We start from the raw sequence: 21789 nt of genomic DNA on the forward strand, positions 1-21789 counted from the left end.
GGGAAGGACGGCAGGGAGGGGCGGGGGACCTGAGGGGAAACCCGTCCGGGGTGGCATAGACACACCGGGAACCCTCAGGGGAGACCGGCCAAGGGTGGCACGGACACAGCGGGAACCCTCAGGGGAGACCGGCCAAGGGTGGCACGGACACACCGGGAACCCTCAGGGGAGACCAGTCCATCTGCACACACGCACTCCTGTAGGTACCGCCGCAGTTCCACGGGGCTCCTGCAGCAGCTCCGGGCTGTGAAGAACTCAGGTGGTCCTGGAAATTATCCCGGAGGGATCACAAAATAAAGATGATCTCTCGAGATCACCCAGACCAAACTCCTGACAATGCAGGGTCACACAGGAACTCGTCCAGGTGGGTTTGGAATGTCTCACAGAGGGAGACTCCCCGACCTCCCTGGACCCCCTCTACCAGAGCTGTGCCATCTTCAACGTAAAGAAGTTCTTCCTCATGCTGAGGTGAAACTTCCTGTGTTTTAGTTGTGTCCATTGCTCCTCATTCGGTCGCTGGACACCACTGAAAAGAGTCCTGCGCCATTCTCTGGACACCTGCCTTTGAGACGTTTAGCTGCATTAATGAGATCCTATCTCAGTCTCCTCTAGGCTAAACATGCCCAAGTCTTGTAGTCACTCATCATAAGACATGCTCCAGACCCCTCATAATCCTTGTGCCCTCCACTGGACCTCTCCATTAGCTCCTTGTCTGTCCTTTACTGAGGAGCCCAGAACTGGACACACATGCCATGTTTCCTCCCCTCCAGGATTAACACTCTGCTTTTTAACTGAATTGTTCTATTAAAAAACAAACCAAACAAACAAAAATAAAACAGAAAAACCAACCAAACCAGCAAATCATAGGATAAATAAAACATAATCCAGTTTGCAATTGAAGTGGATTAAATAGAAAGCTTGCAGTTTTACAGCCGAGTTTATCCACCCAATCAAGAGCACTCATAATTTGTGTTATAATGATGATGCAACACATTTTATTAATAAAAAATGAAGGGAAAATGTCACCAGCAGTAAGCTTCAAAAACTGGATAATGAGTTTCCCGCTGCAAGGGAAATGTTGAGACATTTACAGAAAAATAAACATCGAGATGCAGCCGAGAATATTGTTTTCAAAAGCAGCCAGAGATCATTACCTAGTCACAATAATTACCTACTCACAATATTCAGTTTCATCGGCAACTTGGCTGTAAAACCAAACAACCGATTTATTGCAATAAAAAATAGCAAAGACTCAGCCAACAAACAGGCAAGCAGCCAACACAACCCTAACAAGAAGATGAAGAGACACTGGAGAAGAAAAGAGGCCTGAAATGCAAAACATATTTGCTCGTATTAACTGAAAGGCAGCTAGTTTTGCACGATCGACACATCCAGAGCAGCAACTAGAAGAGTAACTTATGGGCCAAGGGACACGCCACTTTGGCAGCAGGCTCTGCAAGGAGGGATGCTGGCAGGCAGTTTTGGGAACAAATAGCTGAGCTTTTCTAGAGGATACTGATCCCTGCCATACACACTAGCTATGGGCACTTAATACTGCTACAAGATCAAGGAACTCCACAATTAACATCATTAGCTGCAATTCTGCAACAGCTTTCTGAGACAGGCTTTCCTTTTTATTTACTGTTTCCTCCAAAATAAACCCTTTGTTGTGCCAAAGTTTTTCACTATAGGCACAGATACCTAGTCCTCGGCACAAACAGCTTCTTTGCTTGGTCTTAAGACACCCTGGAGATTTAAGCATAAGGACTTCATTAATTTCAAACCCCTTCTGTTAGTCAAAACCAGGAATCAACAGGCTAATAAAACATGCCATCTGCCACACCACTGCATGAGTTCAACTCCTAAGTCCATCAAATGCTCATTTTTCCCTCCAATGCAATACCAGGCTAAATGGGCAAGCTGCAGGTTAGACTCTCTTAGATCATTAAAGCATGACCAGACCAAAGCATTCTCTTTTGTTCTTTTAGCAAACCCTCAAGTGTTCCTTCCTTCAAACACACAGGGAAGGACATCAATGTTCAAGCTCACATCAGAGCCAGGCACGTCTTTTCTAGAGTACAATCACCTTTCACTTCATAACCACATCTTTCAACCTTTCCATTCTTCTCATCCTCAGTATCTGCGAGGATAAGGGCAAACATTATTTTTATACACCTCACATGCGTAGGATAACAAGAGTTTACATATTAGCTTTCCCTAATATTTTTACTGAAGTGTTCCTTCATCGTATGTTGTTTTTCTCCCTCCTTCCCTCACAGCCTTTCTATTACACATCTCTGGGGCCCTAGCCTCACAAAAAGAAAAAAAAAAAAAAAAGCCCTTTTTACTTTTGGTCCTCCTCATTTTTTTTCTTAGAGCACAGGCATTTCCTCTCCCATTCCATTATCTCCACAGAAAAATTTCTTTCAAATCTCCCTCTTCTGTTTTTCCAGTAACTAGAATTAATCCCCCCTTTTGCTCTAGTTCTTCAAAATCCTGCTGTTTCATGAAAACTTCTCACACACACACATCAACTCCAGGCTTACACTCCACGGCTACCAAGTCATCTTAGATAAATTTCAACATTTCCAATATTTCTCTTTCCACCATACTTTTAAGAAACCGACCTCAAATGTCAGAGATTCTTCTGGGATCTGAAACCTTTGCTTCTTCTTGCACCTCCATCTCCGATACCCCTTTCTTCTTCTTCTCCTCCTTCTTCTCTCTAAACCTGCTGCTGCATTTCCTAAATCATTTCCCAAGCTCTTCCTTTGAGTATTTTCCGAATTTTCAGTGAAAGCCTTAAAACTCGGCCCAGCATCAGCCATTGGAGGAGACCTTCCCCAAGACAGCCAGTGGATACTCCTATCTCCCAGGATATCACCAAAGCAGTACCTGGGGTTTTTGTCTTCCCCAATAGGCTCTAATTAGGGTGAGGAACGAGCCTATAGGTGCTAAGCAACCTGCCCCCTAAATTGAGGCTTGTTAGGGGAAAAAAAATAGTCTGGTTTCAACCTTTTCTAGTAATATTTCTAGTGCTATGCACCGTATGTCCATACAAGCACTGCCTGTTCCCACAGCTGCGTTAGCTACGGAAAGACATCTGAACATCCAAATAAACCCTCCCAGCCTTCCACAGACGCTGCAAAAAAAACCAAACCAAACCAAAACAAAAAACAAACCCCAAAACAACAAACAAAACAACCCTACAGCTGCTCACAGGATTGCAACAAGTGCTCTTATCAGCATTATACCTCATCAAACCCCTCCTGTGCTGCTTAACCAGCTGCTAATAGACAACAGAGTGTGAACTGCAAGCAGGGATGGGGCTGGGGTGACTGGGTGGAAAGTGGATTTGTTTTGTGTGTGCTGTGTTTAAAGGAAAGAATTTTATGAGGTCAGCCTTAGGCTCCTCCATCATCTCTGATATCCCACAGACATGTACTTTTTAAGGTAACATTATAAGGGAATGGCAAAAATATTTAAGTGGTAGTCAGTGCCTAAAACCTCTTAGTGCGAGGTCTAGAGCTGTGAAAGCACAGAGGCTTAAAGACACCCTTAATCGTGCTGCTGACATTACAAATGTGGGCTCTGGCTATAAGATAAGACACTGTTGAGCTGGGTACTCAGGTTGGACGGGGCTTGGAGTAACCTGGTCTAGTGGAAGATGTCTCTGTCCCAGGCAGGGCATTGGAACTGGATGTCTTTAAGGCCCCTTAACAACCCAAACTATCCTGTGATTCTCTGATTCTGCTTATTGGAAAGAAATCATTTATGTAGCTGCATTGTATCTGCACTTTCAATGCAGCTGTTTGGCGAAACAGAGTTTGGATGGGACATAATCTTCTGTCAAGGCATATGATGAATATAGTTATATGTAACTACATTGATGTCAGACTTAATAGACATACTAAAGTTTAGAAAAATCCAAATTATAAACCTAATGTGTTCTTTTATATATAGATATACACATTTATATATTCAGTTTTGATGAGGAAATATTAATTTTGCCTGGCCATCCTAACATACCAGGGTGATACACCTATATTTTGGTTATAAGCCCAAAAGCAAAATAGTTAAATTTTGCTATGAAGTTGCTTACTTGATCATTATTATTTTTATCAAATTATGCCTATTGACATAGGCCTAGATTTCACAGTCTTGAACACAGCCTCCTTTACTGTGGGTGAGCATTTGCTTCCATGGACAGTTTTTGTAAAAATTACCCTCAATTTTTGTTCAAAGGATTTGAAGTGTCTCTTTTTCCATCAAAACTATAGAAAGCCACATATGAGGGTACCACTAGCCCTTGAACAGTAATGATGGAAAACTCTCCAGTCAAGCACAGTCCTGAACCCAGGCTATTTTCCCAACAATGATGAACTTGGGATGGCTTGAATCCTAACTTCGATTACAGGAACTTCTCTTTCAGAGCCATAAAAAAAGATGCCCACAATCATGGAAAAAAAAGATGTGTTACCCACTGTACTGCTACATTAAGGCCAAAAAATTAAGCACAAGTTCTAGTAGGTGGGGACCTAAGTTAGTTAGAGGGACATCGATCCACTTGGAAAAAACTCCATGTTTTATGGAACAAATGTAATAAAAAAATATTTGTGTTAAACTACATCCTTGGCAGGATGAAAGTATGTTGCATTTGCAGCACAACTGCGTGAGCTGTGAGCACACACTCAAGCCTGTGTTGGCAGGTATCAGATTGGGAAAGTCTTAGAAAAGGGCTGGGGAAACATTCCAGAGTGGGAACAGAGTGACACCAAAAGGACAAGGCCGTATGGGGTACTGACGGTTATACTGAGGAATATGTTTGGAGGAAGATCTGGATATCTGAAAAAAACCAGGATATCTGTTTTTGAGGATGAGATGCTAAGCAAGTGTGGTATAGAATCCCAGAATGTTTTGGGTTGGAAGGGACCTTAAAACTCATCCAGTTCCATGCCCCCTTCCACTAGACCAGGTCGTGTTGCAGGGATGTGAGAACCTGCCCGAGACCTGAGCAGCTGTTGGATTTGGGAACAGGGCTGATAAAAGCCCTTCCCACCAAGCTGTTGGGTGCTGTGCATGTATCCACCAATCCCTCTTCCCATTGTGCAGGAAAAGCACAGGATTCCTCACAAAAGAGGAGTCTGGGGAGGGGTCCTGAGACTGAGTTTTAGGTTTCGTCTTGCAGGATCATAGATTCTCCTCCAGCTGGACTGAAGCTGGACCATGTCCAAAAGGCACAGTTCACCCCTCCAGTAATTCACACGCTGAACCCAGGAGGCTGCAGCAACCAGGCAGCTGAGTTGTACTCCAAAAAGAGCGCTTCTCACAGCCCTGTGTTCCCTCACAGTGGTGGTCTCCACTTTAATGCCCACTGGCACATCCTTGATGTGAGGGGTAGACTGCACTCTGTTGCTTCTCAGGCACAGCTTAGCTGTGTGGGAGAGCTGGGCTGTGCCGATTCGGGTTATTGTGGCTTGATTTGGCTTGCTTGGGGTGGGGTTGGGTTGGATTGGCATGGTTTGGGTTGGCTTGGCTTGTTTGGGGTTAGTTCGGGTCGTTCTGGATTGTTTCGGGGCCAGACCACTGAATCCCCTCAGCCCGAGCCCCCTACCCAACCGCCCCCCACTCCGCGCCACCCAGGCGAGCCCGGCGCCCATTGGCCAGCGCCGCCTTCCGCCCACCCTGCTCTACTCGTCATTGGGCAGATCGTCAGTCAATCTTTCACCTTCCGACGTTCCGATTGGCTGCGCCGGGGAGGCGAGGCGCGCCTGTCCCCCGCGGGGGTCGGCGGGGTGCGGGTCCGGGCGCTCGGTGTGTTATTCCGGGCGGCGTTCCCGGTAGCATTCCCGGTGGTATCCCCTGCCGCCATGGAGCTCTTCTGCCAGGCGCTGAGAACCACCCGCCAGGCGAGGGAAGCGGTGAGAACCGGCGGGGCGGGCGGCTCCGCGTCGCGGTTGCGCGTCGCGGTTGCCATGTCAACGGGGGGGCGGGGCGCTCTCATGCGCGTTGGGGTTGGGATTGTCATGGCGGCGGGGATGGGGCTGGGCATGATGGGGAGGGACGGGGGTGGATCCCGCACAGCCCCTTTCTGAATGGTTCTGGAGCAGCAGGCACGGCCAAAGGAGACAGTCCGTATTCCTTCCTCCCCTGGTTCTTGTTTCAAAAAGCCACAGCTATACTGCCCCATCCCTGGAAGTGTTCCAGTCAACGCTGGACGGGGCTTGGAGCAACCTGGGCTAGTGGAAGGTGTCCCCGCCCATGGCAGGGGCTTGGAACTGGATGGTCTTAAAGTCAATTCCAACCCAAACCATCGTGTGATTCGATGATTCTATGGTTCTTGTCCAGAAAGCCCAAAACCCGCAGGATTTTGAATTTCGTAACCTGTTCTTTTGCTTCCATCTGCTGGTTAAATTATACCGGAGTGAGAGAGGCTGCAGGGATGCTAAAAGCCTTTCCCGTAAGGCTGTGGGGGCTGTGCATGCATACGTACACCAATCCCTCTTCCCACTTGAGAATGAAAAGTACAGGATTCTCCACAAAAGGGGAGTTTTGGGAGGAGTCCTGAGACTGAGCTTTAGGTATTATATCAACCTCTTGTAGAATCGTAGAATGTGCTGGGCTGGAAGGTACCCACAAGGATCATCATGTCGTAACTCTTGGCCTTGCACAGCATAGCCTTGAAACTCATACCATGCTTTTGAGGGCATTGTCAAAACACTTCTTGAACTCTTGCAGCCTTGGGGCCATGCCCACTGCTCATTCCCTGGGGAGCCTGTTGAGTGCCTGACCACCCTCTGGGGGAAGAACCTTTTCTTGATGACCAGCCTAAACCTCCCCTGACCCAGTTCCATGAAGTTGCCTTAGGTCCTGTCACTGGTCACCAGAGAGAGAAGAGACTGGTGCCTGTCCCTGAGTTTTCTCTCCTCAGAAAGTGTTAGTAGGATAGCTATATTTACCTAGGAGCGGGATCCTCCAGCACAGTCTCTTTCTGAGCTCTAAAATGGATTCAGATCTCAGCCATTGAGAATGGAGCCTGAAGGCGTAGTATTGAAACATTATTAACATGCAGGAGGAGGAGAGGAGAAAAGGGGACCTGATTTTTAACCTCACCAGTGGGGATTTGCATGGCCCTCATCCCAAGGATGGTGCTGGCTACTAAATGCAAAAACATTTGTGGGATTGGGAACTAGAGGGCAAGAGCTCTTCCCTGTTAGCTGTGTCACAGGGTTTGGTTTGATGTGCTTTTGGTAAACTGGCTTCTCCATAGCCTTTTGGCAGGATGGATTTGAAGATAACAGTCTATATTTTGGGTATAGAGAAGAAGCAGTAATTTGTGTTTCACAGAGGAGCAGAAGTTTGGAGACTTTTCTTAAAACTAGTGACTTGAAGAACCACCTGAAGCTGCCAAGAGGGTTTTTGGATTCTTGTTCCCAGTCATAAGTTCTATGGTGAGCTTGCTGTATGTCTTTAATTATGAAAGCTCATTATAAGCATTGAAAAACTTTGGCAACTTTATTGTTTGTAGCAGCCTTGTATAATCTGGAAGAGAGAAGAGGGCAAAGCGCCCTTTCTTTGTCCTGGGAAATTCTATTCAATGCAGCCAAGTTATACATTGTTTAAAACTCACCAGTTCCATTCTCTGCTTGTGTTTCTCAAAAAGTACGGTCAGCAAGCCAGACAAGAACTGAACATTCAGCCTTCTGAAAAGCCTGTCAAGGCTGCAAATATCCAAAGGGCTATGGGGAAGTGAAAGCTGTGGGAATACAGGGTGGTGGAGGGAGGAGGAAAACTAGGTGAGCCCATCAAGCCTATCTGTCCTGGCACATGGTGCCAGCTTCATCTTGAGGAACCCCATACTGTCAGCATCCTGTGATCCCAGAGACAAAGAGGGAGAGGGTTCTGCATGTGTATTACAATCAGTGCTTTCCCTGTGTGATTTTACAGCTCTCTGGTTGCCTCTTGTCTGAATTCCTAATCTGAGATCCGTCTGAATGCATCCTGGCTGCCCCAGTTGGATGTACTTAGAGTGCCTACACTAAAGCAGAATAGCTCTTATTCCCAAGCTCCTCAGACCATGATTTACTCTTGAAACTCTATTTCTCATCCTAACAAACATATTCATGCAGAATATATAGGGTCAAATGATAATGAAATGTTACTGCGTTAAATTAATCTTTTATTAGGTCCATTAATTTCAGGAAATTACACAAGAGGCTTGGTTGATTTATAGTATAAATGCATTTTAGTAAAAGGTGTGGAAATGACTAAACAAACAATTGCACCTAAAGATGCAAACTCTATTAGAGCTTAATTTAAAATGACTCAAAGAAAAGGAATATGTGCCACTCTTTTGTTAGGCTAGAAATAAATAAAATAACACTATAAGTGTTGAAGCTAATTAGTTAAGCGCCCAACTGTTTCGTTTTTAAAACAAGATCACATTTAAGTGCCTTAAGGTTTTATTAATTTCATGGACACCAAAATCCCCTATAGTAATTGAAAATTTAATTACCTACATTTTTCTGTTCTTTTAAGAATGGAAGCTTATTAAACTTTAAACATTTAAACATCTATTGAAATACCAGTGGCTATAAACAACATGCAATTCTAAATACTAATTAAACAGGAAGGCTAAATCACTATAAAGCTAAACTGAATTTTAAGTAACTTTGCACTAGTAAGTACTCCTGGTTTTTTTCATGCTGTGTAAGATTTGCCATTTCGTCTATAAGCACAGCAGAAGCCCTGGGCAGTGTTAGTATCTGCCTGTACTGTGGCAGGCACAATTTTGTGGACATAAGTGCAGTGGGTCAGTCCCTAGAGGATAAACTGGAGTTCAGGACAGCAGACAAGGGTGGGCAGAGAGCTGTTTTAAGGGAACAGATAAAGCTGCTGGTGGCACTTGTACAGACAGAGGTTCATCTGCCTCATGGAAGGAGTATGTGCTAAAATCAGACTGGTGAAATGCAGGAAAGGGATTGGTGGGACTGGTCAGGCAATGATCCGTGTGCCGCTGGTTCACCAGATTCATACCTTGGTAAAAGTTGCATGTTAAAAGAGCCTTGATTTTTCTTTGTTTTATAGAAACCTCACAGAACTGGGCTACCAGAGATACCTTTGTTTTGTTTTTCAGGTCCAACCTAATGCAAGTCGTTGTCAGTGGGTCAACTGATTTACAGCTTTGTTAATTTTCTTTGGACACATGTCTGACTTTTCAAAATCAGCCATTGCTGTTTGCATTCTTATTAACATACATTAAAGACAGAATTAACCTCTCAGTCTAAATTCTCCTCATTTTTAGATGGGACTCTTTTGGGATGTAAAGGTTAATTTTTCCTTCTGCTTGGTCAGCACAACCAGAAGAATACTGGCATGTCAAGGTTGAAGTAGGTGGCTCACATGCAGACACAATGTTATCCTACATCCGAATCAAGTCTGTACTTAAATCATTTGAGATGCTGCCAATCACTGTATCACTATTTATACTAGAACTTAAAATGCTTTAGGGATAGCAGAAATAACCCAGGGGGATGAACAGCAGCAGATGACATGCCAGAACACAAATTCTTTTCAAGGAAAGTTCCAAGGATGGATCATGAACCCTGTCAGTCCATCAGGAAGAGGCAATTCCTCTCTTGTCAGAATATCCATGCTTATTACATGAAACACTTGGTGTGTTTGTCTTCTGGGGCAGCCACTGTGTTTGCATACTGTGTTTTAAATATTCAGTGGTAGCTGTAACCTTGCCCTTTGATATGTTAGCAAACACAACAGTTAATCTTCCTCAGCATAAACCTTAGGAGCAGTTGCATTTTGAAGGATGTACAGGTGGGATTCTCAGAAAGTGATGACTCCAGCTTCCTTCTTGCACGTCCAGATGTGTTTTGGAAGATTCAGGTCATCCAGGAGAAATGGTAAAAGGGCCACAATTCAAAATCTTTTTTTCAACCACCAGCACCTCAAAAAATTTAGAAGGAAAAGACCCTTTCATCTCAGGGTGTGTGTGTTCTCTCTTTGCTCATAGCAGTTCTCAGAATTGGTTCATTTCTTGTAGCACCTCCCAGGAACCAGTCTGCTTCATTCAGGAGTTACTGATCTATGAAACATTTAAACAGCACTCTTTTCTCCCCAAAATGGTTCAGAAAAACTGTCTTTGTACTGCCACTGAAATGGTACTGTAACTTCCTTTTGGAAGTACTCTCAAGAAGGTATCTAGGGTAGTAAAGGTAGAAAGGGGTTATGGTTTCTTCACTTTTCCCCAGCCAGGTTTAGCCTTCATTCTAGAAGGCCAGAATGAAGATTCTACGAATCTTTTTTGCAATATGTGAATTGCAAATACGCTTTGACTCTGCTGGAGACGTTAAGAGCAAATCCCAGCTCTTCCTTAGTCGTGACACTAGATGGCCCCACGACTGAAGCAAACGTCCCAGGAAATACCTGCTGTACTGCAATACCTTTTCTCTGATCTACACGGTACTTTTTACAGGCTGGCAGGTTTTATTTTAAAATAAAACAGTAGCTGATGGTCCTATAACAAGTGTTGAAATTAGCAGGGGAAATACCATGTGATACCCAGTGCTGTGGACAGAGCAGACACAGCAGATAGGTCTAACCTAGTGAAGGAATAGTTCATAAAGAGGTAAATTGGTTTTGCACCACCCAAAAAACACCTTTGATTTTTGGAATAAATGATTCTCTAGTATCAACAGTTTGCTGTAATGATTGCTCTCTCTTCCAAGTGACTGGAAAGAATAGAAAAATAGTCTTTCTGTGTGTATATTTCTTTTGCACATCTTTTGGGATTTAAAAACATCAGCCTTGGTCAGTAGTAGTTCCTTGGCATCTCCGTGTGCCAGGCACAGGCAGAGAGCAGCACAAGCCTTTGGATACAGATGGTGGGGCTCTGTTGGCAGTATGAAAAGGACAGAGATCCGTGTGTTTCTTACCTACAGGCAGCACTCTTGGGCTGGGCTTTTTCTTGGGGGTGGATGCAGGCTCTGCTCCACTGGGATGGAAGGGAGGGAAACTGGGGGAATCAAGAATGCATCAAGAAGTAGCAGCCTGTGTAGCTTTACTGTGCAGTGTGATCAGGGATATTTGTGTGTTGTGCAAGCAACAGAAATTGCTGCTCTTTCCCTGTTCATTGAGTAAGTGCCACTTTTTCATGTTCACACTGGGTCCTCATAAGTAATCACAGAATCATAGGAAAGACAGAATATCTCAAGCTGGAGAGGACCCATGAGGATCATCAAGTCCAACTCCCAATGCCTCCCAGCCTGAAAGAGAAGGGAAATCATTAATTTGCCTAAGTGTGTGTTTGGCCATACGTGCCTTTTCTGTGGTCACAATTTCGAGTCCCAGTGAGGCAGACCAAAGGCAACATGCTGATTTCCAGAGCTCTCATTGTAGCAACTTCTGTTATGACCCTAAAATCTCGGGAGTTTTCTGCAGACACTGAGCGTATATGGCATATTTCATCAGAGTAAGGCTTTATTCCAGCATCTTGCATGATTTCTGTTCCCACTGCCCCTGTTCCTCTGCTTGATATTGCATCTGATACTCTCTCAGATGAAGCTTCACTGAATGAAGACAAAAATGTTTTATGCTGCCTTGTTTTTATTGCTGAACCATTTGTGAATGAATTTGGCTTCTCCAGTCTGTGCCAAGAAGTCCATGGGACTGACTCCATATTGAAATTTCTATGTGTTGAGACCTGATTTTGGTCACTCCTGTGTTAAAATTGTGCAAGTTTCGTGTTATCCCAATCCACTAATATTTCCAGTGTCTGCGTTTTATTTGTTGTGTTTATATATCAAGGCCTTTGAAATGGGAGGTGTCAGCAAGTGTTACAGCTGGTCTTTGTAGTAGAGTCATGCAGATCCCAGACCTGTTCTCCAGCCCTCCTTCTCCAGGCACTCAGAGAACAGGTTTCTGGTTGCAAGGGAAGGACACAGCCAGGATGGAGCACGAGGTTTCCTTGTACAGCCCGTGAAGCATTGAGGTCTGCAAGAGTCCCACCCTGAAATTCACAGCAGCCTGAACATGTTGGGAGCCATAACCATAGCAAGGGAAGTAAGTTATTTGTTCAGCCTTAAAGTAATTTTCTCTTCTCTAGCAAAAGGTTTCTACCCATCCAGTAGCCCTGATAATGTGTAAGAAAAATTAGATTGAAAACCACTTTCCTTGTGTTTATTAACAGTGAGTTGTTTTACAGTTCTTACATGCTGTTGTCTTAATTTGTTTGTTTCCAGAGGCTACATTTAGATGCTGTTTACAGCAATAAAGAGAATATTACATTTGATCTAGAGTTCTGTCTTAATTCACAGGAGGAGATGCGAACAGAAGCTCGTCGGAAAAATCTCCTCATTCTAATTTTGCATTATTTAATTGAGGAAGGGTATGTTTTTTAAATAATAGTGCTTCACCCTTGTGGGATTGTGTGTATCTGACCTGCTGTACTGCATCTTTCTGTCCTCTGTTGGCTGAAAGGGACAGTGTGGGTCTTTGGGTTGATGTGAGAAAGTGGTAAACGACTATTACATATCCTCACAGTTTGCTTTGCTAAATTGTTTCAGTTTCTGGAACAAAAATGCCCTGTATAGTTTAAAAATACCTTAGATCAACCAGCAAAGTTTTTTTTAAAATAGAGTTTATACTTTTATAAAAATAGGATTGTGGACAGGTTAAAGATACCATAAACTTACTAGTGCCATTGTTTGCTTCTTCTGTCCGAAATCAGAGTTTTTTATCTTTGTTTGTTTTGGTTTTTTTTAATTACCAGATATGTTGATGCTGCAAATGCCCTGGAGCAAGAGACAAAATTGGGTTTACGTGGCTTTGAAGTTTGTGACAACATTGATCTTGAGACAATTTTGATGGAATATGAAAGCTACTATTTTGTAAAATTTCAAAAGTATCCTAAAATTACCAAAAAGGTCCTGGACACCGGTATGTGGCTCTGTTCCAAAAAGAAAGCTTTGGTTTCCGAAGTCTAAAGCATGTATTTCCCTGCTGTGCTTACAGCCCTTGTCATGTATATCAGCATTTAATGTTCCAGCTCTTACAATTACAGATCTGTAGTTCTAGCACATAAGGCACCAGAATTGAGAGATGTGGCTTTGAGACCTTCTGCTTTTCCTTCTTTCTTTATATAAAGGAAACTAGAAGGTGGCATTTTTCTGTCTTTTAAAAGCTACATTGGTATTGGAAAATGTCAGCTAAGCACGAAGCATTATGGCAAAGATATATTTATCCACTTTCCTCTCATGGGGAGAGAATAGTAAGTGAATGATACAGAATAAGGCAAATCAGAATATGAGCATACTGTTATGACCCTGAGAGCCTGAAGGGGTTTGCACTTGAGCACAAAATGTAACTTGGAGAAGCCATAAGAACAACTATGTGAGAATAACTGATTAAGAGCTTGAAGGATATAGGTTTGGATTAGACATTAGGAAAAATTTCTTCATGGAAAGGGTTGTCAAACCCTGGCACAGGCTGCCCAAGGAAGTGGTGGAGGAACATCCCTGAAAGTGTTCAAAAAATATTTGGATGTGGCACTCAGAGATGTGGGTCAGTGGTGGCCATTTCAGGCCTAGGGGAGTGATCGGACTCGATGGTCTTAGAGGTGTCTTCCAACTTACAGGGTTTAGTGATTATTTGCATGAAAAAGGGCATGTACATCTACAACATATGGATTGGTTTTAACACAAAGAGGAAGAACAGCCCTGCAGGACAAAACAAAAAGGACTTGTTATGAATCAAGAATGAAAATGTATTACAAAGAATTTTTTCACATCATAGTCAAACTGAGCAGTAGTCAAGACTGAATCCATGACCTGAGTGAAAAAAAAAACCCCAGAAGTCACTCTTGGACACTTGAAAGCTCTCATTATTCTTTTTTTTGGCAGTAAAGCTTCTCAGGCATGGAGTACTCTGCTATTACCTAAGCTCAGATTTGTGACCATGCTGACAGGGAGGCATCATCCTTTTTCCCTGAAGCATAAGCCTCTTCTCCTGCGTGAAGTTTTCCCTAAATTGTGTGCATGGCCAGACTCATATATCTAAACAAAATCCTTGGTGTGGTGCTCCTTCCTACTGAATTCTTTGCAACACTCTTGGCAAGTCCTACAGAAACAAGCTGGTCGTTTCCATGCTGAATTCCAGTTGGAAGCATTGTAGATACACCCACAATATTACAGGCTTCTCCATGAGCTCTGCTGCCCCTAAAGACAGCATGCTCCCAAGCTCCTTCAGGGAAAGAGCTGTTTGGGAAGGATTATTTTAGGCAAGTGTGTGAGAATCATGAGTGGAAGAGCATTTTACAGAGAACACTGAAAGGGGACGTGTTTTGGAACAACCAGGGGCATGCTGGTAGCATACAAACCCTTGGCTTTATGAGTTCACATCTGGGCTTTGAGAGTTTGACATTTTGTGAAAAAAAGCTATATTTTGACAGAAATTGTTTCAAATCGTATAAATGCAAAAGATAATGTAGTTTGACAACCAGCATTGCAATGTGGCATTTATTCTGTCTTGTTATGTTGAACATGATTCCTCTTCAGAGGAGCAAGGCAAATTCATATTTCCCAATTCAGCAATGAAAAAAATTATTAGCATTAAATAAGCATTCTGTGTGATATATTAAATTATTGTACTTAATCTAATTTTGGGTAGCGTCCATTTTACCATGAACATGATACTGGTTTTAAAATGTAAGCAGAGAAACCAAAGACTGAATGAGCTAAAATGTAACATGCTTAAAGCAAAACTACTCTCACCAACACCAGTTTGTTTTCAATAAGTTTTTTGCAAGCTTGCAGTGCTTTTACTCACACTGTTCCCGTTTATGTGTTATTATTTCCAAGGTCATTAATGTGTGCTTAAAAATATTTTTAAAGGGGGAAAAAAAAGGTTCAAATTGCCCTTTTTTTATATCCTTAATTATTTTCCATTTTAATATTAATTTTGCCACAGCAGAAAATAAACAACAGCTGAGAAGTGGGGGAAGAGCAAAAAGGTAAGAGAAATGTGTGGGCTATTTTTATGGGCAAAAAATTTTCCCAGTAAAAGCAATATGCACAATGGTTAAAATAATGTTGTAATACCAGGGGAGTAGCAAAGCCTAGAGCCATGCTTCTGACTGTGTGGAGCATTTCTTCTGTATGTGTTAGAGGAAACTAGAGACTCATTTCTCAAATGGAGAAGCAGACAATTTACAGAGCTTCTGCAGTGTGGATAAAGCGGTGGGGCGTGTTTGAAAAAAGCAAGCATTGAACTCTGCTGTGATTGAAATTAATGCCATAACTTCAGTGGAAGCAAAGTTAGCCCAGAATTGCTTTATTTGACAGCTCTGGTTTTTAATCTTTTGGTATTTTGAAGAAAAAGGAGAAATTTTGGAAGTCTTGCATTGTTTTTCTTAATTCTAGGACAGCAAGTTCTTCTCAGAATGTACCAAGGGTCAAACAACAGACAGTGCAACGAGCAGTGTCAAAAACTTCACCTGGGAGTACAACAGAACCTAAATCCTCCACCAAAGGGAGCCCCAGACAGGTTTAAACAAGTTTTATCTTGGCAGCAGTACAGCTGAAATTAATGTGATTTTATCTGGGGAGTCTATAGGCAGCAGGAGGATGGGAGTAACACGATTAATATTTGTGCAACTAATGGGTTTTACTGATTATGTCATTTAAGGGTGCAAGACTTCAAGAGAATTTCTGGCTGTGAGTTGGGGGGCAGTCACAGGCAAAAATTAGAGGGAAAGGAGGTATATAATTCAACGTACACTGAAAGCAATCAGGGTTTTTCCATTAATACCAATATATTCATCCTTTAGTGCCAGAAAGCCAAACAAAGAAGTAAAGAAGAAAGCCTGGTATCAGTTGTAAGCATCTTCACAGTGCATAAGTTGTTTGAGACTGGGGGAGTGATTTGGCTCTGTAATGCTCGTGTCTGAGAGTCTCATTTTGGTAAGATTGCTGTGAAATCTACTTTATTATCATCCCTTTACAGAGGGTGAAGCAGGAACAGCAGGTTGGTTGGTGGGCAAGCACTGGGTCTACTGCAGATTTTTTTTATGAGCTTGGCTATAATTCTGCACCAAGAGGAACTCATCTCTGACCTGTTGTTACCCCTAAAAATACCCCAAAACATTACCTTTTGGATTTTACAGCAGTAACTGCTGTGAAGTGAATACATAATCCTAAAATAGCTCCTCATTTCTGAGTTGACATGCTGTGCCTTGTACTTGGCCTGTCATTTCCACTGTTCATAAGTATTGCTTCTTATGTAAAATGCAGTTTTCTGCTCTGTACATGGAATAACTTCTCTGCTGAGCTCCAGAGCCGTGGCTTTCACTGCTGTCACCAGTCAGGTGAAGTCTAACTAAATGTACAGTGGTGTTTGAATGATCGGTATTACTCTTGGAACTTCATCTAGGCCTATATGAAGAGATGGGATGATACCTATCATGTAATATCTTCAATTCATCTACTTAGCAACACATCTGTTTTAAAATGCATTTTTCTTTAGAATAGTGATGGTGCAGATACTCTAGATCAATCTGACTTTGGTTTAAGCATCTCAGGAATCAGCAAAACTGGAGTGGACAGCTCTCACCCAAGAAAGGTTGGTGGAAACCTGGTGTGTGGTTTATCAGAGAAATATGAATGTAGGAAAAAACCCACAAAGGTTTTCAAAAATATCAAATGGTAGGGTTTTCTGTCTATTTTTATATAAAATGTTTCTGTATAGTCAGCTGAAGGGTCAGTTTTATAATTTGGGTAATAATTCTTTGCATATGAGGCACTTTTTGCATGAAATACTATTTAAAACATACTCAGGGAGGAATATTTCTTTTTTAAAAACCCAGTGGTAAATAACTATGGTTGAAGATAAATTTTGAATTCCTGAATGAGGTGATGAAAGGCTCTACAGTTAAATTGTTGAATTGACTGAGTTGTGTGTTCTGTCCCCATTGCTACCATGGGTTTTGTGTCAATTTTTGCCACAATTAGGACTGAATATGCAGTAAGGAATCCCACTGCTGTAATTGAAAGCAAAATTTAGTCCAGTGTATTTTTAAGAGTAGTGGTACCATTGTGGTAAAGTCTACTGTACCATTTTTTTCTCCTTTAGGGCCAAATAATTGACTTCCACAAGATGATTCAGGATGCTGTCAGAGTGTCACCAGATGGAATTCCCTTGAACAGCCTTAATTATGATCCAGACCCATCAGTAAGTTTTCTGTTCATATTTCCATCCAATCAGTATGAACTTGAGTTTTACATAGCCAGGAACAAAATAAAATACTACAACAATGTTGGTTTTGTTCCCAAGTGCTAAAAAAGGGCTTAGATTTCTGAGAGGTATATTTCCTCCTTGAAGGGACAGTCACACTTGATAGTGGTCTAATTTGATGACAGTTGTTTACTCTGATCGTGAAAGCAGGCAACAAATAAAAAGGATACCTTATGATGAAAAAAAAAATAAAAATAATTGCAGACACCTGCAGAACTTCTGGGGGTGAAATTCTGGTTCCTTTCAAATCAGTATGTCTCTAGCATTCGCCTCAGCTGAGACAACACCAGAGTTTAGATGGTTGAGATAAATTCTGTGTTAATGCTCCAGACACAAGCCAGAACTTCTCAGAGAGTGCATCCAGCGTACATGGTGCTCATCTGCCTGGCAGCTGCTACACTGGAAGAAACTATCCAAAAAGAAAATGTCACAAATCTGTGACCTACAGTTACATTTTTCCCTGCTCTTAATGTATGTCGGGCATATTTAGGACTATAAGTGCAATAAGAAAGCTGCTCATTTTAATGTTGATTCAAGTTAGATTCTGTCAGAGGAAAAGATGACTTACTGCAAATATTGTTTACTTCAAAATTTTTATTATTACCCATATTTCTGCAGCTTTAAAAGTTGATATTACTATGATGTATCAGTTTTTAAAAAAATATTTAATAGTTTTCTAAAAATCCTTGCAGTCTGACAAAAACTTATGTTTTTCTCTTTCAGGAACGATTATTGAAACCACTTAGTGCTTTTATTGGCATGACTGGTGAGATGAGGGAACTTGCAATGGTTGTAAGCAAAGTAAGAGCAGATCTCCACGTCATTTGTAAAGAGATGTTGATTATCTTTATCAACTGGGAATGCTATTTGTTTCTTTCTGCTGTCACTGATAGTGCTTATTCCTGAATATGCAAGTTATTTTTTTCTCCACGTAGCTCCCCAACAAGTAATTTCTTTACATGTAGTGATGTTTCTTTCTGATACACAATGGGAGGAAATAATTAAGGCCATTCCTTTCTAATGGGGAATAGGTAATTTAATCATGCTGGGGAGACTGTCATGGCTTTCCTCTTTGCTCTTAGTGCTACAAAAAATGTACAATACTTCACTGAAAAGAGAGATTTAAATATGTTAGCTAATACCAACTATTATCTAATGTTTTATCTAGCTGTGATCAGATGGTGGGAGAAACCTTGATTCCACCCTTTGGTTGAAGTTTCCATTCAAGGCCTAGGGCTGTAGTCAGTGTGGATGGTGTGCCAGTATCACAGCAGTATCTGGATTCTGAATGTATCTACTAGATGGCATCTACCAAAATTATTATTAAACCCTGATATTCCAGCTTGGTTTAGAATCAGAGAATCATTTAGGTTGGAAAAGCCACCTAAGGTCATCAGGTCAAACCATTCCCCCAGCACTGCCAAGGCCACCACTGACCCATGTCCCCAGGTGCCACATCCACACGGCTTTTAAACCCCTTCAGGGATGGGGACTCCAACACTGCCCTGGGCAGCTGGGACAGGGCTGGACAGCTCCTTGAGTGAAGAAATTTTCCTTAATATCCAACCTAAACTTCCCCTGGCCCAGCCTGAGGCCGTTCCCTCTCCTCCTGTCCCTGTTCCCTGCGAGCAGAGCCCGACCCCCCCGGCTGCCCCCTCCTGTCAGGGACTTGTGCAGAGCCACGAGGTCCCCCCTGAGCCTCCTTTGCTCCAGCCTGAGCCCCTTTCCCAGCTCCCTCAGCTGCTCCTGGGGCTCCAGCCCCTTCCCAGCTCCGTTCCCTTCCCTGGACACGCTCCAGCCCCTCCATGTCTCTCTTGTCCTGAGGGGCCCAGAGCTGTCCCCAGCACTGGAGGTGCCTCAGCAGTGCCAGCACAGGGGACGGGCCCTGCCCTGGGGCTGTGGCCACACCCTGGCTGGGACAGCCCAGGGGCCACTGGCCTAATACTTGTCCTGTGCCTTGCTTTGTGCTGCCTGCACGATTTGCACTCCCTGTGCATTCTCACGTGGTGCAGTTGAGAGATGCTGCAATTGTAGGCTCTGCAAGCAGTGCCCACATACCAGCACTGCTGGAGCAGCATCAATGATAGACCATATCCCAGGGCAGGCTTGGGGATTCTTCCAGGATGTACAGCTTGACCCCTGGAGGGAACCACAGCATTGTCAGCAGCATTTTGTTTCACTCCTGGGCTGAGGTGCAGTCTAACAAAGAGGGTCTGGGCTGCTGGGGATCTGTGGGTACAGCACAGGTAGATGCTTAGCATCCACCACCTGTGGATGAGTCACTCATCCCAAAGGATTCATGGCACCATGAATGTGTTGGTAATGTTGTGACTTTCTGCATATAAACATCACAAGTGGTATCAGCTTGGGTAAACCTGCTTCTAATCATCTTTCTAAAAAGCCTGGAAGATTTTCGCTTACAGATTTTTATAGCTGTGTATGGCCCAAATTCTTGGTCTGCAAGTCTTGCATTTGTTGTTTAGTAGAACTTAAGAAATGTCTTAGGAAATTTCCAGCCTTAAAGTAAGAAAATTCTCATCTGTTTCAGTTCCTGTCTGGTCTTTAATTTATGGTAGACCTTTAAAATAATGCTGTTCTTGCTGCTACACTAACAAAAAAAGCAATAAAAAATTGCTTTCCCTTTGTTATGGTATGTTTTTTGAATTGTGCTCCATTATGGTATGTTCCTAGTTGCTATGGTAATCAACACTGTATAAATCAATAAAAATAAATAGCATGTGATATCTATTTCATAACACAATCTAATTTAATTTGGAAACAACTATGGAAGTCTCTACTTAATAGCAGAAGTCTGGTTCATCTTAATTCACTGTTAATAGAAAGGGAACGTGTAATCTACTCTATATAAATAATTTTTTCTAATTGTATTAAATTATCTTTTCCCCTTGGATACAACCACGTAATTTTTCTTCCGTCTGTATGCACTATTTTTGTTGGAGAGCAGAATTTATCCCAATTATTTGTACTGAGGATATGATATGTTTTGCAGAACAATTAGCCCCTGGAACACAGAGCCACAAAATATTATGAAGGCAAATGGAAAGATTCATAGAAGATTTGGAAAGTTTGATGAATTAAATGAAATTAATTTATTGAGTGCTTCAGGGCATAGACTAATTACCGTCTATTGTTTGATAGATGCTTAGGGGAAAAATTTCTTCCTGTTGCAGTTTCTCACAGCTTTTCTTGCAGCATGTAAAATCTTGCTTAGTGTGCAGTAAATAGCAATTTTTCACTGTTACTTACAACACAAGTAATAATATAAGTAATAGGTAATAACATTATAATAGGTAATAAGTGGTAGGTGCAACCATAAAGTTACTGAGCATCAAGTTTAAAAAAAACCAAAGTATTTTCATGTTGCACATGAGTGAGCTGTGGAACTTGTGACTACAGAATAAACATGTTTAAAAAAGAGAAAAGAGAAATTCACTGAAGAGTGAATGTCAAAAGGTGTTTCAACTCAAAGACTAAGATGTAATTTGAATTATTGAAGTCCATGGATGGGTGTAAACTTGAACCAACACATCCCTATTATTCCTTTTACTTCTTTTTTTAAACATCCAGTACTTGCAGCAATAGATACAAAATATTAGGGTTGGCAAACCTTCGTATCACGATCGCTCTTGATATGTTTGTTGGTTACTAAATCGAACTCACAGGAAACAGATCTGAGGAAGATACACATTTATGTTATCATATATTTTTATATGCTGAGCTCAGCATGTACATTTGGCAGGAATACATCAGGGAAACTGGGGCCTGGAGGGGAAGTGGAGGGGAAGTGATTGCTGTGTATGCCTCCCTCCTGGGAGATCCCTGGTACCTAAGGTTAAATAATACAGCCTGTATCACTTAACAGCACTCTTATTTTATCACTGAGTCGATCCTTTTACTTTGCCAGAGGTCATTATCCTAGTGCAGAAGGAGTTTTGCTAACAAGATGTGATGTGTGTTGCAGGACATTTATCTCCATAAGCCGAACGTGAAGTGGGATGATATTATAGGATTGGATGCAGCTAAAAGGCTGGTCAAGGAAGCAGTTGTTTACCCCATAAAGGTAAGGTGCTAAACAGGTTTGAGAAACCCAGTGCTGGGCTTGCTAGCTTGTTTCCTTGTAATTAGAGTGGTGTTTTAGAGTTCTCACTATTTCTGTGCTTTTGTAGGCCATTCATGTTAGAACTGTTGGTGTTCCTGTTTCCTGTCAGAACTACTCCTGTTCCATCTAGAGCAGCACAGGCATTCTCCTATAGGAAAATTACCTTCCACTATTAAAATTGTAAGAGTTAGGTACAATTCTTTGGCACCTTTGGCATTGTAAGGAGTGCTGGATTTGGCCTACATTAATTCCATGAAAAATGACTTACAGAAGAGAATATCACATCAATTTCATTTGAAAAAAAAAAAAAAAGAAAAACCACTGGAAACAGATTTCAAATGTTAAATAGTGTTTTATCTCAGTACTCA

The 21789-nt window shown here is 42.2% G+C and overlaps 1 protein-coding gene across 10 annotated transcripts in view; it reads left to right on the forward strand.

The window, feature by feature from the left end:
* The first annotated feature begins 5784 nt into the window (after positions 1-5784).
* KATNAL2 (katanin catalytic subunit A1 like 2) overlaps positions 5785-21789 on the forward strand; it is a 28874-nt gene continuing 12869 nt past the window's right edge. For 2 of the 10 annotated variants that reach the window (XM_048292913.1, XM_048292917.1), the window contains exons 1-9: positions 5785-5921; positions 12255-12400; positions 12785-12951; positions 14980-15022; positions 15432-15555; positions 16534-16629; positions 17140-17238; positions 18025-18102; positions 21284-21382. In XM_048292913.1, coding sequence (XP_048148870.1) covers positions 5871-5921; positions 12255-12400; positions 12785-12951; positions 14980-15022; positions 15432-15555; positions 16534-16629; positions 17140-17238; positions 18025-18102; positions 21284-21382 — 903 coding nt within the window. In that variant the 5' untranslated portion in view covers positions 5785-5870. Of the gene's footprint in view, positions 5922-12254; positions 12401-12784; positions 12952-14979; positions 15023-15431; positions 15556-15838; positions 15887-16533; positions 16630-17139; positions 17239-18024; positions 18103-21283; positions 21383-21789 lie in introns of all 10 variants that reach the window. The other 8 variants (XM_048292916.1, XM_048292921.1, XM_048292914.1 and 5 more) reach the window with 7 other exon arrangements.

Source organism: Corvus hawaiiensis, chromosome Z, assembly GCF_020740725.1.
Source record: "Corvus hawaiiensis isolate bCorHaw1 chromosome Z, bCorHaw1.pri.cur, whole genome shotgun sequence".
NCBI lineage: Eukaryota > Metazoa > Chordata > Aves > Passeriformes > Corvidae > Corvus > Corvus hawaiiensis.